Source organism: Cyprinus carpio, chromosome B25 (genome assembly GCF_018340385.1).
Source record: "Cyprinus carpio isolate SPL01 chromosome B25, ASM1834038v1, whole genome shotgun sequence".
NCBI lineage: Eukaryota > Metazoa > Chordata > Actinopteri > Cypriniformes > Cyprinidae > Cyprinus > Cyprinus carpio.
The window spans coordinates 15,304,775-15,322,043 of NC_056621.1; the positions used below are offsets into that span (position 1 = coordinate 15,304,775).

General features: G+C 35.9%; 2 protein-coding genes across 4 annotated transcripts; one reads left to right on the forward strand and one right to left on the reverse strand.

Annotated features, from left to right (window-relative positions):
* Window positions 1-1,179: 1,179 nt before the first annotated feature.
* On the reverse strand, window positions 1,180-8,150 carry si:dkey-42p14.3 (EF-hand calcium-binding domain-containing protein 10). Of its 3 annotated transcripts, none has more exons than XM_042753371.1 (5): window positions 8,048-8,150; window positions 4,414-4,596; window positions 4,029-4,193; window positions 1,476-1,566; window positions 1,180-1,238 (listed from the first exon to the last, which is right to left on the reverse strand). In XM_042753371.1, exons 1-5 carry the CDS (start codon window positions 8,148-8,150, stop codon window positions 1,196-1,198), a joined length of 585 nt encoding a protein of 194 aa, XP_042609305.1. In that variant the 3' UTR covers window positions 1,180-1,195. The 3 variants fall into 3 exon arrangements, with proteins under 3 accessions (XP_042609305.1, XP_042609307.1, XP_042609306.1); XM_042753373.1 differs by having other exon boundaries at window positions 7,964-8,056; XM_042753372.1 differs by lacking the exon at window positions 8,048-8,150 and adding an exon at window positions 7,839-8,026.
* Window positions 8,124-14,288, forward strand: dldh (dihydrolipoamide dehydrogenase). The gene is given in 16 exon segments (XM_042753369.1): window positions 8,124-8,262; window positions 9,135-9,210; window positions 9,398-9,477; window positions 9,556-9,624; window positions 9,705-9,774; window positions 9,953-10,053; window positions 10,155-10,295; window positions 11,948-12,049; window positions 12,214-12,404; window positions 12,487-12,657; window positions 12,735-12,841; window positions 12,844-12,872; window positions 13,028-13,069; window positions 13,071-13,166; window positions 13,254-13,343; window positions 13,613-14,288. Coding segments are annotated over 16 exon segments (1,470 nt in total). The 5' UTR covers window positions 8,124-8,223; the 3' UTR covers window positions 13,679-14,288.
* Window positions 14,289-17,269: the final 2,981 nt, after the last annotated feature.

Here is a 17,269-nt window from a genome sequence, read left to right on the forward strand (position 1 = left end):
CATGGCCATGGTATTTATAATTAAACTGTATGTTAAAGAAACAGACAACTTCATTTCACGTTAATCATTTTCAAATCAGTTTTGTGCAATATTCATTCATTAAATTTAGTGCACTTACAGCACATTTATTGGCAGGTAGGAATGTAATGTGACATGCTTATTAATTTTCTATAATTGTATATACACACTTAAGTTATTTTTGACACCATTAATGGTCTTTTCTGTGTGTCTCTGTCCCTGTTAAAAGGATAGGTGACTCAGGTAACTGGACTGTTGATTTTGGTGCGAACGATTCCATTAAATGTCACCTTCACTTGTATATACTCTATGCGTACCAGATTTCCCTTGCCCACCAGTATCCAAATAGCTTTACACTATACCCCTATACAACCTGCATGGGGCCATAACAGTTTTTGTATTTCATATAGTTATCACCTAAAATAAATGTTTAAAATAATTTAGATATAAGTCATTTCAGTTCTATAAAGGTTAAATCTTGCATAAAACCTTATGTAAAAATAAAACCCATGTTCATAATGTATGAAATAAGGTCAATAAGGGGGTAAAATTTGCATCAAGAGCTTTAGCTGCTACAAAAAAAAAAAAAAAAACACTTTCGATGTGAGGTCATTGTTACAACTCACTTCAACTTTATTATTAAAGCAGTCATGAATTATTCAGCATCACTGCATTTATATGGAGGCATACTGCATATGTTATAAAATATATTTATGCTCTGTGTTGATTTGTTTACATTTTAATTTTATTTCTGCAGTTTTCTCGTATTTTGTTGTTGTTCACCCGAAGATGAAAACTAACATCCCAATGATTTCCATGGTAAGGATAAAATACCTTGGAAGTCTGTTGGGACCATCAACTGTTTGGTTACCAACATTCTTCAAAATATCTTCGTTTGTGCTCAGCACAAGACAGAAACTCTGAGGTTTGGAACAACTGACAGAGTTTTCATTTTTGGGAGAACTACCACTTTAAGGTTTCAACTGGTCTTTATAAAGTTGGCAAAATCTGACCCACACACATAGGAAGTGTTAAAATTGAATTGGCAGGAAATGATGACATATATAAAGATTTTCAGTATGTATTAGATACTTGTTTTATATAATTTATTTATTTGTGCATACATACAGTATGTCTATATAAAAGCAATTGTAAAGATACTTAGGACAGAGTTCTCCTATAGCTGGAATGTTGCTGCACTTCCGACAAGCCCTTCTGTCCTAAACAGAGAAATAGAGAGGTCTGGATAAAGCATGGACAAAATGCACAAACACTAATCTGTCCTATTCAAGATTATCAAAACATGAAAGACACAACATACTGCTGATATAATCAAATATATATATAGCCTACAAAACAGTACATGGGCATAGTGAATGCATTAGGTATTGGGTTTCAATTCAGATCCTTTGAATCTTTAACTGATGCCAAATCACTCCAGCAGCAGTTATACTTACGCCTCTCTCATGAACGTCTCTTGTGATATTCTGTCATCACTGGCTCCTTCTGGGAACTCATTGAAATTCTTGATGCCAAGTGTCTTCAGTGCTGTTGGGAAGCCATGTTGTGCATATTCAGAGTCAGGCCATTAGTAATTCTTATACTCATGAATTGTAAACAAAATAACTTAAGTTCACATGGAAGTATTCAGTGTAATGTACTGTAAAAGTCGCAGTGCATTCAGGTCATTTTCAGGGTCAGTTGTTTCCCCGTGACTTTGCACTGTACAATAAACCGGATACTGAACACAGTCACATTATTTGATAGATTTAAAGGAATAGTTCACCCAAAAATGTAAATTAGCTGACAAGTCAGTGACCCTCAGGACATCCAAGATGTATACGTGTTTGTTTCTTCATCAGAAAAAATTTGAAGAAATGTAGCATTACATCATTTGCTCAGCAAAATATAATCTGCAGTGAATGGGTGCCGTCAGAATGAGAGTCCAAACAGCTAATAAAAACATCAAAATAATCAACAAGTCACCAATCTATCAATTAATATCATGTGAATCAATCCATAAGCAAATACATTAAGATGTTTTTAGGATCAAACTGTTGCTTTTCTCTCTCCATAATGTCCATAATGTTTACAAATGAAAATGGTCTAAAACTATTCTTAACAAATGTCTGTGGATTTTAATGTGAGTGGACAGCACAGGATTTTTTCACTAAAGGAAGTGTTAGCATGGATTACGGACTGGAATTTTTGGAATTTGAAGTAACAGGTTATCATAAAAATGCCTTAAAGGGTTAGTTCACCCAAAAATGAAAATTCTTTTATTAATTACTCACCCTCATGTCATTCCAAACCCATAAGAACCTTCGTTTATCTTCAGAACACAAATTAAGATAGTTTTGATAAAATCCGAGAGCTCTCTGACCCTCCGTAGACAGCAATGCAACTGACATGTTTCCAGGCCCAAAACCATAGCAAGGACATCTGTAATATAATCCATGTGACATCTGTGGTTCAACCGTAATAATAAAATAATTTATTCATGTCCTTGCTACGTTTCTGAACCTGGACCTTTGTTTTCCGAAAATGAATGGTGGGCTTACGGGTTTAGGGCGACATGAGGGTGAGTAATTAATGACAGATTTTTCATTTTTGGGTGAACTATCCCTTTAGAGATTGATTTGTTTCGTAGAAACACACTGTTTGAACTCTCATTCTGATGGCACCCATTCACTGCAGAGGAACCATTGGTGAGCAAATGCTAAATGTAAATGAGCAAATGTAATACTAAATTTATCCAAATCTGTTCTGATGAAGAAACAAATTCAAATACATCTTGGATGGGCTGAGGGTGCATAGATTTTCATGTTTGGGTGAACTATTCTTTTAACTTTGTTCAAGTAAGTAATGTAGTAGAAAAATTTAAATAAACCATTCTTTTTATTTTTAAATAGTTGTTCATATGAATATCCACCAATGTCTCTATTTGATGCCATTACATTTAAATAGGATATTTATATGTAGAATAAAACTATTACTATTTTTAAAATGGAAAATCATGTTTTTACTGCCTGTATTGATAATGTAGAGATTATTTATGCATGTGCCACTCTGTAAACATTTAATTTAAGAAAGATAAAAACATTAATAAAATGTGTTTAAACAAAAATCCTTAAAGAGGTCACATGACGTTGCTAAAAAGAACATTATTTTGTGTATTTAGTGTAATGCAATGTGTTTATGTGGTTTAAGGTTAAAAAAACACATTATTTTCCATATAATGTACATTATTGTTGCTCCTCTATGCCCCGCCTTCTGAAACGCGTCGATTTTTACAAAGCTCATCGTTCTGAAAAGCGAGGTGTGCTGTGATTGGCCAGCTATCCAGTGCGTTGTGATTGGCCGAATACCTCAAGCGTGTGACGGAAATGTTACGCCCCTCAACAATACTGCAGCGAGAATCAAAGTTACGCCTTTGCGTGAACATTTGGGCGGCGTTATGCAAATCTTCCCACACAGTGATGTATACATGTGGGGGCGTGTTTAAACGAGGCGTTTTAGGAAGGTGTGGACGAGTCTTAACTTTTATAAAGAATATCTCTTTGAGTCTGAGACTTGGTCTCTGCAACTTTAGGGATCTTATCTATTCACAAACAGCTTGTAACACTCCAAAGAGAAAGAAAAACTTGAAATTGCATCATATGACCCCTTTAACATTTCATGGATAATTGGCATAATTTTTCTGGTTTTTAAGCACTGGTGTGTTGCTCAATCAGCAACTATGAAGCCTACTTAAATTGATAATATAATATAGCCTAATATATAATACAGTATAATATAATCAGTGAAATTCTCAATTCAAAAACAATTTGTTGATGTTTTGTTTTTTCATTTATTTACATGCATTTGACAAACACTTTTATTCAGATGACCTTCTTTATATTTTACTGACCACGACTGTTTTTACTGGTGTAAAGTTAGTTAGTTACAGCACAGCTTTTCCCAAACTGACAAGGTCTTTTACAACCTCTGCAACATTACGCCAGTTTTACCTTCTTTGTATTGACTATAAGTGATGAATCCTTGATGGGAAGGGTCCAGGACTCCAAACAGAGCATCTAAATTGGACTCGTTAAAGAGGCACGGAGGCTTTCCTGGATGAACCTCGGAAACTTTCAGCTTTTCAAGCTGGTCGATCAGAAATTCTCGAGGACGATCTGTAACGGAAGTATTCATGAGATTAGCCATTAAGTTTGTCATTATTTTTCTGTTTCCCAAAAAAATAATGGCAAGAAGGCAACTGGTTACTACTCTAGATGTCAAAGCACTACAAAAAAACTGTCGTTATTTATGACGTCAAACGTTCAATTTCAAATTTATGCTGATTAAGGCAAACGCGACACAGGTTACCAAATCTTCTCGAGTCAAAAGTCTCACCTGGTCTGTAGAAGAAGAGCATACTAGTTAAATTATCCATAAGCTCAATAATTTTGTGTTTCTTGAGGTATTCTGCTGCCTCTAGCTCCCGCGGCGATGACATCTCTGCCACCGGTTCACTGTTTACCACTGTTGCTATGATACCGCGCATGCGCAGAAGAAGTGTCAACAGTGAACGCCCCGCTGCAGCGAAAGTTACAGAGGGATTTGATTAATTATCATGAATTATTAATAATAACTGAAGTTGTAATAAAGGAAATCGATCTCAATTTGTCTCTTTAGTGATATATTATGAATTGTGTTACCAGCTTCCACGTAATTCACATGATATCTACATAACTTTGCATTTTTTGTGTAATATTAATGTTTAATTTTGTATTATTTAATACAATAAATACTAAATCGCCAACAAGAAATGAACAGCTCTAATATGACATATCTACAATTATCTTTAATAAATGTTTGAGAGTTTTACAAACTGTAGGATATCAGTTGGGAAACGAACTATATGACAAAGATCCTTTTTTATTTTTTGCATGGTATGATTCTTTTAATTCCCACGCACATGAAAATGAGTCTAAAGCCCAGCACAGTAGTTGTCTATTTCTTGCAATGCTTATGGAATAAAGTTTTCTGAGTATCATTTGCCTTGTTTAACCACGAGAGGGAAGTGTTTGAGACAACCACGAGATGAAATTATCTAATACCACAAAAGTAACTGAGTTCATTATATTACATTATATAACTTAAGTACCTTTATTCAAAGGTATTGATATATAACATTATATTACATCAGTATTTTTTTTGTATGCTTTATGTTATGCATTTTCACGGTGTAAGAGGCAGGGGGAACGAAACCCTTAGTAAATCATTAGAAAATGTATTTTATTTACCTACACATACGTTACATATGCACATAAACTGACAGTCACCACTGATAAGCTACTACTAAATATTGTATAAAACTTAATTTTCTGTAAAGTTGCTTTGCAATGATTCGTATCGTAAAAAGCGCTATACAAATAAACTTGAATTGAATTGAATGTTAATATTAATAAACAGTTACATACAAAGCTGTGTATAAAATCAATGTACATAAAAAAAAAACATTATTGCTAAAACATTTAGTTTAGTAAGTCACTTTTTAAAATGTTTAACAAAACAATATTTGAGAAGTGGGTCTGTTTCAATTTTTATTAGTTAAATTAGGGGTTTAAGCGCGAAGACCACTTGGTGGCGCTATAACAGGATTTTTTTTTTAAATGGTTGTAACTATGGGTTAAGGCTAGGAGGGGTACCCCTGTGGCTACTGTACAACAATAATTACTGTAGAATGTAATGTAAGGGGTAGGTTTCGGGTTGGGTAGGTGTAGACATAAATCGCAATAAATACAATCTAATATGTAGAAAATTTAATTTATAGTTGGTTTCCAGCCGTAGCTGTATCCCTGCTAGCCACAACCGTAACTATGCACACATTTGTCTGATTGACTTGAAATTTGGCATACAGTGTCTTTTTGACCAAGGTGCTTTCACGCCATATCGTAATTTACGTAATTACGAGATACCAACATGAAAAAAGCATTCACATCCTTTTAGAACTCGTAAATACAATAAATAAAGTGTTATAATAACGTATTTGCATATCAACTGTTACTTACATTTACATTTATGCATTTCGGCAGATGCTTTTATCCAAAGCAACTTACAGTGCATTCAGGCTATACATTTTTTATTTTTATTGTTTTACTATTTTTTTTTTTACAATTTTACAATACAATACTTGTGTTGTGTTTTACAGCTGCCTGTAACATTTTCATGCAGGTTCATTTTGTTGACTGTCAATATAGAAACGGATAATGCCCAGTCCGAGGACGTGAACAGCACCGAGTTGAACGTCACGTGCTGTCATCTCAGAATTACGGTAATTATGACATGGCGTGAACGCAGCATATGAGGGCAGTGACGTATCTTGAAAAACATGGCCGCCATCAACCAATCAACTTTGAGCATCTATTAGACGAGGTTAATGGAGGCCAATCATAATGGACGTGTTTGACTCTTGGCCCTATAGGTCTGAGAAATTTGAAAGAAATAGGCCTCTAGGTGGCGCTATCATGTTTTACTACTCGTGTTTCACACATACAAACAATACTCATATCATATGTTAGATCTCTTCATTCTGAATAACTTTGTCTCTAGAACCACTTCTGTCAATCAAACCATTCATTAAAGATTGGACATTATGTAAAAAAGCTACTTTTTGAACTCGTCCAAGACAAATTGTCCAGTTTTCTGAAACAAAAAAGTTATCAAAAGCTTTCTGGTAGATCCAACCTTTCTCAAATAACCCACCAATGAATTTGACGAAGAGCTTGCCAAAGTAGACATGAGGCTTTATCATGTTAAGACCAAACTTGGGCTGCGTTCCACTTCACTTTTAGACACGCACTCGCAAACGTTCTTAAGCACTTCCCCTCGGGTGAATCCCGCTGCCATTTTGAAGTGCGTTCTACTTCGTGAAGTGGACAAGGGAAGTTTATATGGACAGATCCTCCACCCCTCGATTTTGACCGAGGGAGCAAGTCTGCTTTATAATGCACACTTCAGGCCGCTCCGTAGACCACAATGCGATTATGACGTCATTGCAGATCGCGTTTAATTTTTCCCCACCCCAAACAACTCTATACTCTAACAGCCCAAGAATACCTATTAACATATAGGATGCTGCACCAAACAAATTCATAAGGGGAATAATGTAAACAATAAACCAACCCTATAGCGGATTCTAAGTGATCAAGGGCTTAGGACGTTCTGATTCAGTCCATTGCAAGGGTTTCGTGAGTAGTGGGCACTCATGCAACGTAATCAATGACGTACATCCGAGTAAATGAGACAGAGGGAAGTTTGCGAGCGAAGGGCATAAAACAATAGACTGGAACGCAGCCATGGAGTTTATGACAACCATGACCTGATGTTACTTACACAGTTTTGGCACAGTGCCACCTAGTGGACAGAAGACATGAAAAAAATCTTGGGCATATTGGCACTAAACTGTGTGTCATCCTCACCCCTACTTAACCACACCACATTAATTTGGTCAAAAGTAACAGATCATTAAATAACATTTCTAGTGATTTTATTTATTTATTTATTTTTACTTTTTTGGGTAAAATCATCTTAAAATCTGATAATTGCTGCTTGCAGCTATATTTGTTAATTAATTCCTAACAAGGGAAAACAGTTAATATACAGTTAACAGTTTAACAGCTAACACTTTTTAACAGGGGAAAACAGTACGTATACATATGCATCCATAATACATCTTACAACAAAAATCAGTCAAATAATTAGTAACCATTAGTATGGTTTTACGGTTATTCTTTATAGAAGTGAAAAACAGTCTAATTCTTGGCACAACTTACCTATTTTAGTTTATGTACGGGATATATTCGTTTCATTACAGTTTCGTATTGTATTGTCAACCCAACTGGTATCACAACCACAAACAATTCCTTTTATCATATATTTGAATATTTTGCGGACAAACCTCGAAAACAATCAATGAGATTTGAGACCCGAATTATTTAGTATATATTAAACTAATAAAAATAAGCGTAAAATTATTTCTGACTTCTCTTTACAGATGATATGAAGTTTCTCCTGCCAGGTTGAGTAACAAGCTGGACGCCTGACATCATCATGCAGCGACTCTGATCGCGTTGCGTACTGCGCATGCGTAAATTGACTAGTCCTTGGACACAGCGATCGCTGTAGGTGAAGTGGTCTCGGGAGCGACGTACAGTCAAAATGCAGACCTGGAACCATCTATACCGCACACTTGCCACGGTAATGACTTTGTTTGGCTCAGGACACTGTACTCTGGGTATATTAATACTACGTTAGAATGAAAAGAAACCATTGTAGACAGAAACGCAATGTTGTTACTGCGTAGGCCCAACATACTCGCATGTCATCGTGCACAACTGTCAGCCCATAAACACAAACGGAGCGGACTTTATGAGTTTATGTGTTTAGCTACACGAATTTACTTCTATTTATAAAACTACGAATTTGATCTGTGCTCACTGGTTGAACTTACAGGGGTGTATAGTTTACTAAATCTGTGGAGCTTCTTGTTAACTTGCACATAGGTCACATCATTCTGATCCAGGTAACTTACAGACTACATACTGCATACTACATACTACATACTACACACTGGGTCAGCCGCCTGCCTAACATATGCCAGTGATGTCCACTTTTGTCATTGGCTTCTCTCTGGTAGTGATTCTTATTAGTGTAAAAATCAAATTTGTGGAATTTTTATTATTATTATTTTTTTTATATTGAGTTTTATATTAAATAACTTTTTTTTTTTTCAGTTAGTGGCCAAAACATTTCTAATTTAAGTTTTTATTTTCTTTTTTTTTAATCTAATATTAATATGGAGACATTTGAGGCCTGCCTTTATTGCAACATAATTATGCAACTGTTTAATATCTGTGATTAACTTTCATTTGACCTTTATACCTTTAAATGCTGACATGTATTTTTCTATTTTTGTCTCATTCTCCCTTTGGATTATTTATTTTATTTAAAAGCGTATTTAAAATAAATAGTTTGTGTGTCATTTGTAAGCATTAAAATAGAGTATTGCGAAGTAAAATCTGTATAATAAAATAAAGTTTGGTTGTTTCTATTTCCTTTGTACAATGCAGCGAGGTCAGCACCTCCCCAACAGGCTACATGGAGCCACAGTCTTGTCTTTGAGAACGTATGCTGACAAAGCACCAAGTAAGACGACTAAAGCCCCGTCCACACCAAGACTATATCATTATGTTTATAGTTATAGTTAATAATCATATCTGTACTGTTATATTTATAAACATTCAGTGATGACCTTTAACAATAGACAAACTTAATGATATGAAATGCACTTATATGTAAGTCCATATTGAAACAATCATTGGTTCTGTCAAAGTTGATGCTGATGTCACAGTTGTGGGCTCCGGGCCTGGAGGATACGTCGCCGCCATCAAAGCAGCTCAGCTTGGCTTCAAGGTATCACTTTGACACCCGGATCACAGATACCATCAGCTTTCTTTGACTGCGCTGGTAACATGCAAACTTCTTTCACAGACAGTATGCGTGGAAAAGAACGCGACCCTCGGAGGAACGTGCTTGAACGTGGGCTGCATCCCGTCAAAGGTTTGTGAGTTTAAAAATGCTTTTCCAAAAATGACTTTAAGTTATGCTTAACTTGATCTTTTGTTTTTTGCTTATTTAAGGCTTTGCTCAACAACTCGTACCTGTATCACTTGGCACACGGAAAAGATCTAGAAAGCAGAGGCATTGAAAGTAAGTTCAAGTGTAAACATGTGATATGGGTCCACATATATCGTGGATATTGTGTCAAGGATGTGCAGCCAACAGATTTGAATGAGGCCATTTAAACTGTAATAAATTAAAGAGGATTTAAATTTTCTGTTTGTTTCAAATCATGTCTTTCATTTCATCCTGATTTCTTCTACATTAGTTCAGGGGATCTCATTGAACCTGGAGAAGATGATGGCACAGAAGAGCGGGGCTGTCAAAGCTCTGACCGGAGGAATCGCACACTTATTCAAACAGAACAAAGTGAGAACCAGTGTTTCTTTTTCTGTTTGTTTTATCTGTTTATCCAATGGTAATATGTAGTTTTTTAGAGCCATATTAAATTATTTTTTTGCAATCCCTAGGTAACTCACATCAACGGTTATGGAAAGGTAACTGGCAAGAATCAAGTGACCGCAAAGACTGCTGATGGAGAGCAGGTCATAAACACTAAGAACATCCTCATCGCTTCTGGATCAGAGGTCACCCCCTTCCCAGGCATTGAGGTACTTCAGCCATAAACAAGAACGTAAGCAGCTGATGACACGGAGCAACTTTTCGAGTAATTTTACTGGGCAACTTTTTAAAACAATGTTGCTTGAACACTTTCCCATTGAGAATGGGTAACACATTTCTGTCTGGATAATTTAGATCGGTTGGGGCCCTGTGTCTCACCTGGTTGGCTGTTGATGTCAACATTGCTCAAAAAGTTGCCCTGTGTATCATCATCAGCACTGTCAACCACCAACACTGACAGCTGCCTTTTAAAGGCCTTGGTGGGTTTTTTTTCTGTGTTCCACTCCATCTTTCACACAGCCATGTCCACACAGTTTTTAAAGTGTACTTAGCTGCAGATAAGCTTTAATGGACGAGTTCGACCCATGCGCAGTTCACCATCCACAGGAACACAAAAATTGGGTTGCAGACGAACTGTGCGCTGATGTCCACGTGCTGGTGGACCGTTGCGGAGCATGGGCGGTTGAAGTATACTTTGAGCTTAAATGTGACCCTGGATCAAGCTGAATAAATAAGCTTGCCATTGATGTATGGTTTGTTAGGATAGAACAATATTTGGCCGAGATACAACTATTTGAAAATCTGTTTGTGGTTTATTGGCCTACAACTATTTGAAAATCTGGAAGTATAAATTTTTTGAAGTTAAAGTCTTCGCAATGCATATTACTAATCAAAAAATAAATTTGAATATATTTATGGTAGGAGATTTACTAAATGTCTTCATGGAACATGATCTTTAAAATTATAATGATTTTTAACATAAAAGAAAAATCGATAAATTTGGAGCCATACAATGTATTTTTGGTTATTGCTACAAATATACCCCAGCGAGTTTTATGACTGGTTTTGTGGTCCGAGGTCACAAATGAGCATCCTAATCGATGTGGAACACTCTACATCAGAGGTTCTCAGCTCGCCCTCGACATCAGAGAGTTCTCAACCTCGCCCTCGACATCCACTTGATCCTGGCAAGCTTTAGGAAAGTGACATGTGATTTCTAGGGATGCACCGAAATGCAAATTCTTGGCCAATGTGATTTCTAGGGATGCACCGAAATGCAAATTCTTGGCCAAAACCAAAACTGAACAAAATGAAACACTGGAAAAAAAATAAAAATTGCGTATTTTTCACCATTGCATAAGTTAAATAGCCAAAATGTGCCTTTTACTGTTTTGTCTTGCTTTTCAAAGAACAAATCAATTACAAAACAACGATTTAAAAAAAAAATATTTACACTGAACCATTTTTAACATTCTAGCAGACATTATACCAACAAAGCACAATTTAACTTAAAATTAAGTTAAATTGTTGGTAAAAAGTTGGTAAAATTGAAGTTGAAAGATGCGAACGAGGCAGATATCGCATGTTCGTGGCAATCACATTGCCAAATTCGCACCTATGCATTACATTGTGTGTAATTCACGTGTGTAAATAAATTCACTTTTGGTGTGCACACACCTTTAAAGCGTCTCTCTTTTGTTGACAACAGCCCGTTTATAAGCGCTTCTTCTCATTAATTAAATTTAAGTATTTTTGATTTTATAATTGCAATAAGCCAAATTGCGATTTCAGGTTATTACTTCATGCAAAAGTTTATTTGCTTTGTCTGCTGTCTTGTATAATTACGATCCTCTTTTGATAGATTGATGAAGACACCATTGTCTCGTCCACCGGCGCTTTGTCCCTTAAGAAGGTTCCAGAGGAGCTCATCGTGATTGGAGCTGGAGTCATTGGCGTAGAGTTGGTGAGTAGGCAATTGGTTGATCGTGGGGTTTCATTCCATAATCATCAGAACACTGTTCTGAATTGTTCATTTTGGTCATGAATCTGCTTGTTTGTAACATTTGAAGTCTGATGATGCTTCTGAATTGGGTTTGATAATGGAGATCCATTCTGTTTGTTTCCAAGGGGTCCGTATGGCAGAGGCTTGGTGCCAAAGTCACAGCGGTGGAGTTCCTCGGCCACGTCGGTGGAATGGGCATCGACATGGAGATCTCCAAGAACTTCCAGCGAATTCTCCAGAAGCAGGGGTTGAAGTTCAAACTGAGCACCAAGGTCATGGGCGCCACCAGGAGACCTGACGGCAAGATCGATGTGGCGTGAGTGCAGCATTGATTCATCTGCTGTGTAGGAACTAATACATCTAGTGCTTTTGCCCATTTTGTTATTTCTGTTTGATAGTGTGGAAGCTGCAGCTGGCGGCAAGAGCGAGACGCTCGCCTGTGACGTTCTGCTGGTGTGCATTGGCCGCCGTCCTTTCACCAGTAACCTCGGCCTTGAAGCTGTCGGTATAGAACTGGATAACCGCGGGAGAATCCCTGTCAATAGTCGTTTCCAGACCAAAGTGCCCAGGTATGGTGATTTGAAATGAGTTTTGTTGTATACGTTGCAACAGACAAGTCCTAATATGCATTGCAAATCTCTTCTAGTATCTATGCCATCGGAGATGTTATAGCTGGACCCATGTTGGCCCATAAAGCAGAAGATGAAGGTATCATTTGTGTCGAGGGAATGGCAGGAGGAACCTCCCATATATACTCAAGACCGAGGAACAGCTCAAAGAGGAAGTGCGTAGACTCGCCTTTATCTTAAAACACCGATTAAAATCAAAAAGAATAACATATTAAATTTTACTTCTCATTTACTACAAATTACTATTTAAATTCAATTTCACATCAAAAATTTTCTTCTAATATACATCAAATAATTGGCTGTTTTCCAGGGCGTGCCGTATAAGGTAGGCAATTTTCCCTTCGCAGACAACCAGCAGAGCGAAGACGAATGCTGATACAGATGGACTGGTAAAGATCCTCAGCCACAAGGACACAGACAGGATGCTGGGAGCACACATTCTGGGATCGGTAATGATCTGTCTGCTTTGCTTTTCTTCTATAGGAGGTCATTTTTAATTACATGATAATTCATATATTCCAATTTTCATTTTACAGGGGGCAGGAGAGATGATTAATGAGGCTGCATTAGCTATGGAATATGGAGCATCATGTGAGGATATTGCAAGAGTGTGTCACGCCCATCCCGTAAGTGTCCTGAATAAATTCTACTGATTTCATTTTACTTCTTCTTTTTCCCATAGATTCCTGTAATTAATTGACATTCTTTGGAATGAGCACATTAGACTTGACCAGTGTTTTTTTTTTTTAATTGTAAAATATTTAAAATAAAATGTCAACATTTCAATATTTTTTTATATATATATATATATATATATATATATATATATATTATATATAGATTAATTTTTTATTTTTTTTTCATTAATGTTAATCAAGATTTCCTCTTTTCCCAGACTGTATCAGAGGCCTTCAGAGAAGCTAACATTGCTGCTTCGTTTGGAAAAGCTATCAACTTCTAGATTTTCTTCGTATACCCTTGTATATAAATAAAGTATCTTCTGCATTTTTTCCAAACAGTCCACACAATCTGGAGTTCTTCAGTCTCTGGGCTTTCAGGTGTACCCTTCATGCATTCATCCAGAATAACCCTGCAAAACACTTAGGCCTGTTTTCACAGATGGGGCTTAGACTGAGTCAGGATTAGGCGATAGTACAATTAGGACATTTAAGTAATTTTTATTAATATGCCTTAGAAAAAACATTAATGGTGTGCATCTTGGGACAAAACAAAGGCACTGATATATTTTAACATCAGTTGAAACTGCTCAGACTTACATTTTAGTTTGGGACTAGGCTTAAGCCTTGTCTGTGAAACCGGGGGTTAGTCTGTTATTTAATTGTCCTAATAAAGGAGTTTGGGTCTTATGTTAAACTTCGCCTGACTGAGAAGAACGTGGTTTGGATTTTATAAATCAGTAGTGTTGTTCACTGTTGGGTTATATGTAACACATTTCATGCTGGTGGTCATAAATAGTCTCCCGAAAACCAAAGCAATAATTTTGACGGTTGGAAAAGTTGACTTTGGCTGTACTGAAATACACAGGAGATGAATAAAGAGGAACATCATTATTCAGTGTTAATTCTTGCTTTCATAAGGAAGATATACTTTGCACACAGTTTAAGATGTATGAGGATTTGAAAACATAATTTAATGCAGTTTGTGGTGGGTTTGTAAAGGAATGGTCTGGGTTCAAAATATCTATCTAAAGAACAGAGATAGGCAGTATCTTAATTAAATGTATTTGAAATAAGTATTTAATTACTAAACACGTAATTTGTATTTTGTTGGATAAAAAAAAATCCCATCAAAAAAGTACAATTTCTGCCTCTTTTTTTTTTTTTTTTTGCATTTTAATATTTGCATTAGCCAGTGTCAGCAAATACTTACATAATATAAACTTATTATTATTATCATTAAGACAAGAGCATAGGATACGACAGGATTTGATAAAACACTATGCTAATAATAATATAAACATGACTGTGATAATCATTTAGCCAAGTATAGATTCTGCAGTTCCTCCTTAAGCCACAAGAGGGCAGAATGTCTCCTGCGCACACACACACTGTTGTTCACTCCCTCATTTCCACAATTTTACACACACACACTGTTGTTCACTCCCTCATTTCCACTGTTGGAATAACCAAATATGGTCTATCACATTTTGAACACATTTCTTTGAGTCTGACAACCAGATGGTGGCCAGAACTTGTCTTCTTTTTCAAGTTTATTCTTGTATAATTTGAAACATAACAGACTTGTTAAAATGTTTCACATGTATTGTGCTTGTGCAATATAATTCCTAAAAATAAATGCTAATGGGTTTGTCCTTTTCCCTACCTAATTTCAAATTAGTTTCAAGTTTCTAAATACATTCTGGGGACAATGATTATGTGTCTACTTTAGATACTTCATGATAAATGAATGAAGAAGGGGCCAAAAAAGAGGTCACTAATGGCTTCAACCAGTTTGGATGATCACGCCCGCTGAGACCTTTGTGTGTAATAAAGTTGTGACGTTCATAGCTGACAGATACTCAGCATCCTGGCTTCTAAATGTATCCTTCAGAGGTCAGAAGGGAGATGGCTGTTATTGCTGGTGTTTAACAGATGGCGATATTAACACTTCATTTAACAACACCCATCCTTCCTGATTCATTTTATTCACTATATCCTGAGTACATCACTTATTTTAGTTTTCTGCAGGGGCTCATAATCTGGGAAAAGTGAATATATTGTATGTAAAATTAAAATAAATAAACAGGGTTGCATAAAAATCACGATAAAGCTTAGCACAATTATCAAATCGAACACTGCAATTTAATTAAATGCATATTTTGTTGCATGTTTCAGAGTGAAGCGTGGCACTGTGTTTAGCACATACACGCACAGCCGATGTTCCTGTGTTTTCAGCATCTCAAATCACATAATTTCCAAAAAAATTCAACAAAAATCATCAAAAATTCAAGATTTTGAAAATTTAAAAGTTTGAACATTAAATTTTTCGACAGAGCTTTACAGCATTTCAGGATTCTGTCAAAATAAAAGCTTGATCATTAAATAAGTAAAAAATTATAAGTATACAAAAAATAAAAAATTTAAAAGTGGAGAATTTAGGACAAAAATATCATATCTAGACTACCTTTACAGCACATTAATTGTGTAAGCAGCTTATAACTATTAAGCTCTTTATATGTATACAGTATATATATATATATATATATATATAATATATATATATATATTATGCATATATTACATTATATTCTTCTAAATATGCATCTTTTTGTATTTAAACAACTTTTGTTTATTTATATTCTTCTAAATATGCATCTTTTTGTATTTACTTTGGAAAATACATGTTTCTGTGAATATAAATGATTGCTGGGGAGTGTAACTTCAGATACTGAAATGCACAAACGATTGGAAAATGAAAGTTTTTCCATCCCACGGATGCTACATGATATTGCTATTCTATTTCAAGCTATAAAAGGCTTTCAGGAAGTGATCTACCTAGTGGTCTTCCTGTAGCCTAAATAATGCTCTGCATTCTGATTTCATTTCTGAAAATGTTCATGAGCAAACCATCAATGTAAAGTGAAGCATTATGTGCTATAGTGTACAAGTATTCATCTATGTAATGGCAGCATGATGGTATCTGAGAGCTAATGCTCACACACTACTTTCAGATGATGGGAAGGTATTAAACTAAAGAAGCTTAAGTCAATTAGCTAATTGCTGATGAACAGATGTAAACGTAGGGTGAGGGAAATGCATCACCTTCTGTTCAGATTAAATTGAATTCAGCTGTTTTTAGCTACCATATTTTGCATGTTGGTTTATTTTAAACCAGTTTCAGTTCCCGAAATTATGTTGAACATAAGACTAGAGCAGCTTTTGATGATTTTCCAGTCATTCAGTTAATCTTAATGTTTTCCACATACAGTACATGACCATTCAGTTGCAGAATTAGAGTTTTATTCATGGCAAAGGCTACAGCTGTAGAGGAGTGTGGGACACAACCTAAAACCTCTTATCTTTCTCTCATTTTTGTGTGTTTAAATTCACTTGAGGTTTCAGAATATTTATTTGTTTCCACATTAATTTCACATATCTAGTACAAAAATGTGGTCTTGTTTCACAGTGTGTTATAACATGACCAAACACATCTATACAGCATAGGCTAGTTAAAAACAATGTGAACAAATAAACAAAGGAAACACAGTTAGAAAAACACACACACATCCCTTTCCCTCCACGCACAGCTCTCCCAGAATAGGAGATATGAGCCAGTAAATTTCCTGAAAAAATAATTTCTGATTATTCAAGGTCTAAGAATAGCCTCTGCTCTGTTGGAGCGCGTTCATGTGTTTTGGAGGAGACATGGCTTTGGAGAGTGATTTGCAGGGAGGGTGAGATCTTATGCTTTCAAAGCTGGCTTGCTAGCCTCTCTGAAGTGGCCTACCCAGTGCATTCACATGAAGCATCGGTGTTAACACGTTCCCCATCAGGTGTGTTCGACCGCTTGCACTCAGGGGTAAAACAGAAAG